This window comes from Herpailurus yagouaroundi, unplaced genomic scaffold, assembly GCF_014898765.1.
Source record: "Herpailurus yagouaroundi ecotype Mexico unplaced genomic scaffold, PumYag 140, whole genome shotgun sequence".
Lineage (NCBI taxonomy): Eukaryota > Metazoa > Chordata > Mammalia > Carnivora > Felidae > Herpailurus > Herpailurus yagouaroundi.
Window position 1 is genome coordinate 59,217,356 of NW_024412395.1, and position 6,219 is coordinate 59,223,574.

Genomic DNA, 6,219 nt, shown 5'->3' on the forward strand with positions numbered 1-6,219 from the left:
AGACAAACCACCTAGGTACAAGAGGAACACTAATGGCTTTTTCATAATGTCAACCAATAAGGATGCCTTGGAAGCTTGAATCAGGATGAGAACAGACCTAAGAGGCTCCATGGGGTGGGGAAAATAGAAGAAACCTGAGTTTGCCCTAAGTCTAGGTTTTTGGGGATGACTTTCAAGGCACTATGTCAATTCTAGGAACAGCTACCATGTACCAGGAACTGTTCAAGGTTCTGGCAAGTAAAGAAAAATGCTATCAATTACCTCTTACTCAGGACACCCTTGTGGTAAGAGAAATTAGAATAGTCACATGTGGGTGGAGCCTAACAGAAATTAAAGGCTTTCACAGGCATTACCTCATTAATTGCAAAATCTGAAACTTACAATGCATCTGTGATATTGTGAAGATATTTGAAAATAAAAGAAAGGCATTTACCTGCCAATTCAAGCTTAGCTCTGGCTTCTTTGTCTTTGGCAATAAATCTGTATTCACCCTGGTCACGAGGTTGAATATTACAAATCTGTAACCTGTGTATCTTTCCTTCACTCATCATCTGATGTTTGTCACCCTGAACAACAACCATGTTATTTCTTAGCCACTGGACTTCCACCTTATCTTTGTTGAGCTCAGCCAAAAAGACAACATCAGCACCAGGGGCTTCAAGAATATCTTGGGGAGGCCTGATGATCTCAACAGGGATTTCTGAAAAAAATATAAAATGAATACAAACATGTTCATATTTGGGTTCACAACCTTTAAAAACTGGTGCTAATATTAAAATTGTCCTTTCACTCAGTGTGTACCTTCCACAAAAAGTCTAGCTCGAGATTTTCTGTCTTCCACTCCACAAGCATATTCACATTCATCATCCAGCCTGCAATCTTTGATAATGAGTCGGTGTATACTTCCATCTTTTTCAAATTTGTATCTAAGAGAAGAGATTGAATTATTGGTTAGCTTGCATAATGATCACTAAATTGTCAAACGTGTAATAGTTACAGAAATAGAGATTAAGAAGCTTCCACTTACTTTTTGCCTTCTTTGATTTCTCTCCCATTTCTGTACCATTTCACATTTGCTTTCTCTCTGGACAGCTGGCAGGAGAAGACTGCATCATCAAACTCAGTGACTGTCTGGTCTTCTAAGTGTTCTACAAATTCTGTCGGGGCTTCTATGATCAGAAGCTCAGCAACAGATTTATCTTGTCCAGCAGTAACAATGTATTCACCCTCATCTGGGAAGCCACAGTCTTTAATGATTAGAGAGTGTTTATATTTATCAATTCTGTATAAAACACGGTTGTCGAAAGCCACCTCTTCTCCATTTTTGGTCCACTTCAGTGTTACGTTGAGACGATTCACCTTGCACCAGAATGTGACAGATTTCTTCTCCATTGTTTCAATATCTTTAAGAGGCTCAATAATCCTAAGGTCTTCCTCTGTTATAAAGGAGAAGAATAATGTTGATTTTAACTATTTTCATAATAGACATTGACTTAAAAACTCCTTAATGCCACATAAGTGACTTACCTTCTACTATCAGATTAGCTGCACTCTTAACATTTTCACCTCTGTGATTGGTCAGAGACACACTATAGTTGGCTTGGTCATCTAATCGTGCGTCTCTAATTCGGAGTGTGTAAACCAGGTCTTTCTGGAGAATAATGTATTTTGAACTATCAAAGATGGCCTCTTCATTTCTGAACCATTTGGCTTTGGCACCTTCTGTATTGACTTCACAGTTGAAGATGACTTCCTGTTGTTCCTTTACACGGGTGTCCTTAAGAGGAACTACGATCCTGAGTTTTTCTGAAAGCAACCAACAATTCTCATAGTATGAAGAAGGACCAAGGTGGTAGAGACAAACACAAGTAAACCCAAGGAACAAAACAAACTTACCAATTACTGTCAAGTGAGCTGCTGCTCTGGCGGCCCCAACCATGACTACATAAGTGCCCATGTCTTGTAATGTGGCATCTTTCACAACTAGGATCCTCTTTTTGCCATCAACAATAATGTCATATTTGTCTCCAGATTCAAGTGTCTTATCATCCCTCTTCCACTGGACTTCAAAGCTTTCCTTTGATATAGAGCAGACAAATTCGGCCTTTTCTCCTTCAAGTATTTCAAGATTTTGAGGCTTTGAGATAAATTCAGCAGCAAGTTCTGGAGAGAAGCAGTTGTGAGGTATTAAAAACTTCAGCATTTGCACCTTAAATACATCAAGTATGAATCCTTAGAATATTATTTATTGTGATTTTCATACCATGTACTTTGACTTTGCCATCAGTTCGAGAACTTGGGAGTCGGCAGTTGTAGTTGCCAGCATCCTCAAGGTGAGCGTTCTGAATGATCAGGATTCTCTTTCGTCCATCCGTAAGTATTTCATATCTTCCTGTTTCAATGATCTCTTCATCCCCTTTGTACCAAATCACTTCTGCTCCAGGCTTGGAGACTTCACAAACCAGTTTTATAGTGTCTGTTTCACTAACTTCAACGTTGCTAAGATTTTTTGTAAAGACAGCTTCTTCTTCTGCAAGAATAACAAGAACATTGAGTTAAACCGATTTTTTTTTTTCTTGAAACATATACCTCTCCAAAGAAAGACTTAATTCTTACCTAGTACGGTCAGCATGCCAGAAGTTCTTGCTGTCCTTACTTCACAGGAATATTCTGCCTCATCATTCAGTAGACATTTGTTGATGACAAGAATGCGCACTGCTCCCTTAGATATGATGTCATATTTTTTGCCTTTTTTAATTTCAGCACCATCTTTAAACCAGCGAACCTATATTTAAGATAAATAGATACTTTTTCTCAGGGTTTTTTTTTTTTTTTTTTTTTTGGTTCCTTCACATATGTGTCCTTAAGAGGAACTAGGATTCTGAGTTTTTTTGAAAACAACAAAACTATGGTGTAAAGAAGAACCAAAGTAGTAAATACAAATACAACCTAAACCCAAAAGGACAAGAAGAAATTTCTTCAGTTATTGTTAAGTGAACTATTATCAGTTATTAAAGATAATAGGATCATGTAAGTTGAGAGTCATAGAGGGTTTTAGATATCATGCAGACTAACTCTTTGTTTTCAGGATGTGTGAACTGAGACAACAGTAGTAAATGAGGCATGAAATTGCAGATATTTATTCTTAGCCTAAGAAAATAGCAATTCCATATGGCCCAAACCAATAATATCTGAGTCTCCTGATTGTGAGTCCATTGTTTGTCAAGTAATAGTAAATGAATAATACTAAAAAGAAAACAATTAAATCAAGTATGTATTTCATACCAAAGTGACAATCTTTAATTTAAAAGTAAAGTGATTATCAGAGGTAAGTTTGATTCACTCTTTTTTTTTTTTTCCCCCATTTTGGCTAGACTAAAAGTAAAGGCATATGACAATACAAGATAGCAACCATACAATCACAGACCTTAGCATTTTCTCGGGAAATTTCACACTCAAACCGAGCCATTTCTTTTTCTTTAACTTGAAGATCAGTGAGTGGTCTTAAGAATTCCACATGAGGAGCTGTAAGAGAAGGTCATCAGAATTCAAAATGAGACTTCTAGAATTTACTCTAACATTACTGTGGTGTATATTAAGATAAAGTTAGTCTTTTGCAGGACTTTTCCATCTTAATAGGTTACAACAGATTTTGAAAGCACTTGGAGCTGCCATTCAGGTATGATACTTTGCTTTTATTTTTTACATATCTCTGTAGTTTTCATGAGATTATATTGCATGCTATATGTTCAACTCATTATATATCTATATCTGTTATCTATCAATCAATAATGAACTCAGTTCTTCCGAATAACTGAAAGAAAAATTCCCATTGATACTCTTCCAGAGTTGAAAGTTGATATTGTCCAAGGAAACACTGGTAGCAAAGAAACATTATTTTATTTAAGGCAGGCAACATAATATTTAAGAAATTAGCAGAATTCAATGATAATGCAGCTTGAAGTGCTATTACTAGTCTTGTCTATGGCTAAGAGGCATGAGTCAGTCTGCAATTGAAGTCACACACACTTAGCTTTTTTTTTTCTTTCATCTTCAAAGATGTTGAAGACACATAAGACAGGCATGAAATCTATTAGTGCAACAAAGCAATGTGTTTTGTATGGGAGGGTAATTTGGTTTTTCACATCTCTTGTTTCATTTATCTCCAGAATTAAGTCAGCAAATGTATAGGATCAGAGAGCTGCCCTTTGCCCCTCCTTCTTTTAGGGCTCCTTGTGAGTCCTCCCAAGGATGATTGTTCTTGATCAGTGAAATTCTGGGACACAAATGCTGGCCAATAGGTTTGAAGACATGCTCAGTGTGGCTGAGCTTTCTTGGAGTGGTGACAAAACAGATGACAAAGGGAAGAAGGAGACCCAAGAAACTACTCTGTCATAAGCTAAAGCAGAACAACCACAAAGTGGAAAGAATAAAACAGTACAAGATACATGGAAGCACAATCAAAGCCACTATATTTTAGCTGTTGACAGATGAGAAGCAACTAAACCAAACAACAGCAATTGCACAAAAATATACATTGAAAATGTTATCACCAGACAAATGAATGAATGAAGAAAATGAACTAGCATGTGACATTTGGAAAAGAGATGTTGTATTTTTCACTAGAGGAAGAAGTAATGTTAACAACCATTAGATTCCTCTTCATTCACAGGACTCCAAGAATCCAGGCTTTGCTCCTTCTTATTATCCTTTGTTATTTTCAGAGATAGTATTATGTGAGTGGGCTATGTCATATTACAGCAGACCTTAGCGTGCTCCTACTCAAACTGAAATTTCGTACTCATTTTCTAGTTGTTCCTGACATCTGAGAATTCATTCTTTCCAAGTAGAAATTGCTTTCCTTTCTTTTCTTTTCTTTCTTTTCTCTTTCTTTCTTTCTTTCTTTCTTTCTTTCTTTCTTTCTTTCTTTCTTTCTTTTTTTTTTTCTTTCTTCTCCCCCCCCCCCTTTTTTTGAATCATGACTCCTTTCTTGTCTCTTTCATTCAATTTGTCCTTATCTGTTTCAGAATATTCCTACAGTAGCCTTACCCCCTGGTCAGAAACATAGTGAAAGTGATCGATATGTCCTTATCAGACCAGATGTAATAGAACTTTTCTTTCCTTTTTTTTTTTTTTTTTTTAAACACATAAAGATCATGTTAGGTCAGTATCGATACCGTAAGTTGCCAAGAAATGCAGTTAGGCCAAGAAGGGCATGCAAAAAGTGCTGGGTTTTTTTGTTGTTATCAAAGAGTTGCAAATGAAAAGTCCCATGTCAGAAGAATACTTACGCACGACATTCAGGTTACAGGAAGTCTTAAAATCCTTAGCATCACAAGTGTATGTTTTAATATCTTCTGGGGTACAGCCATGTATAATAAGTTTTCTGACCCTGCCATCAGCAACAATTTCATACTTCTTGCTTTTGAGGATTTCTGTCCCATTTTTGAACCATTTCACCTTAGCATTTTCTCTGGATACTTCACATTCCAATACTGCGGTGGCTTCTTCTTCGACCGTCTGGTCCTCAAGAGGCTTAGTGAACTCAACGGGGGGTTCTGAAAGAATCACACTAATTAGCCAAGGTATTTCTCCTTTCCTTCTCCAAGAGTTTGAGCACCTCCTCAACTTTCTTCTGATATCGCCAGAGCTTTTCCTGTTTTTCAATTTCATTTGCAAGTTTTGATTCCACTTGGATGGTTTCCTCTAATAATGATGTTTCACCATTATTTGTACTTACAGAGGAAAGGTGTTGTTTTAAAAAGTATGAAACATCAAGGAAATAATAGCCAAATCTTGATTAATGAAGTGATAGATACCTAGTTTGATAATAATTCTTCCTCTAGCCATTTATTGAATGCAACATAAACAGTTGGGAGAAGTAAAACACATTCTAGTCCATTTTGACTTTTTTTTTTCTTTTACAGTCTGTGACCTAATTTGTTAGGCCAAAAAATAAAATTTGGATCTTTGGTGGATTTTAATGATCTATGGAACTAATCATAAAAAGAAAATTGAGAGTTGACATTATTTATGAACCTCCACATTATACCATGTTTTTGAAAATAAACCTTGTAATTACCTTTCACAAAGAGGTTGGCATGAGTTTTGAAATCTTTTGCTCTCAGTTGGACTTCTCCAGCATCTTCTAACTTTACATCCCTCAGAGTAAGTGTATGAATTCTTCCTTCTGAACGTGGGACCACCTATTTTTTTTTT

At 36.3% G+C, this 6,219-nt stretch overlaps 1 protein-coding gene across 3 annotated transcripts in view; it reads right to left on the reverse strand.

Moving 5' to 3' along the window:
- TTN (titin) overlaps positions 1-6,219 on the reverse strand; it is a 275,680-nt gene that overhangs the window by 93,156 nt on the left and 176,305 nt on the right. For all 3 annotated transcript variants that reach the window (XM_040475510.1, XM_040475509.1, XM_040475508.1), the window contains 10 exons: positions 6,083-6,206; positions 5,292-5,558; positions 3,428-3,525; positions 2,617-2,785; positions 2,264-2,530; positions 1,897-2,163; positions 1,528-1,806; positions 1,028-1,436; positions 802-926; positions 434-700 (listed from right to left, as the gene is read on the reverse strand). In XM_040475510.1, coding sequence (XP_040331444.1) covers positions 434-700; positions 802-926; positions 1,028-1,436; positions 1,528-1,806; positions 1,897-2,163; positions 2,264-2,530; positions 2,617-2,785; positions 3,428-3,525; positions 5,292-5,558; positions 6,083-6,206 — 2,272 coding nt within the window. The remainder of the gene's footprint in view (positions 1-433; positions 701-801; positions 927-1,027; positions 1,437-1,527; positions 1,807-1,896; positions 2,164-2,263; positions 2,531-2,616; positions 2,786-3,427; positions 3,526-5,291; positions 5,559-6,082; positions 6,207-6,219) is intronic.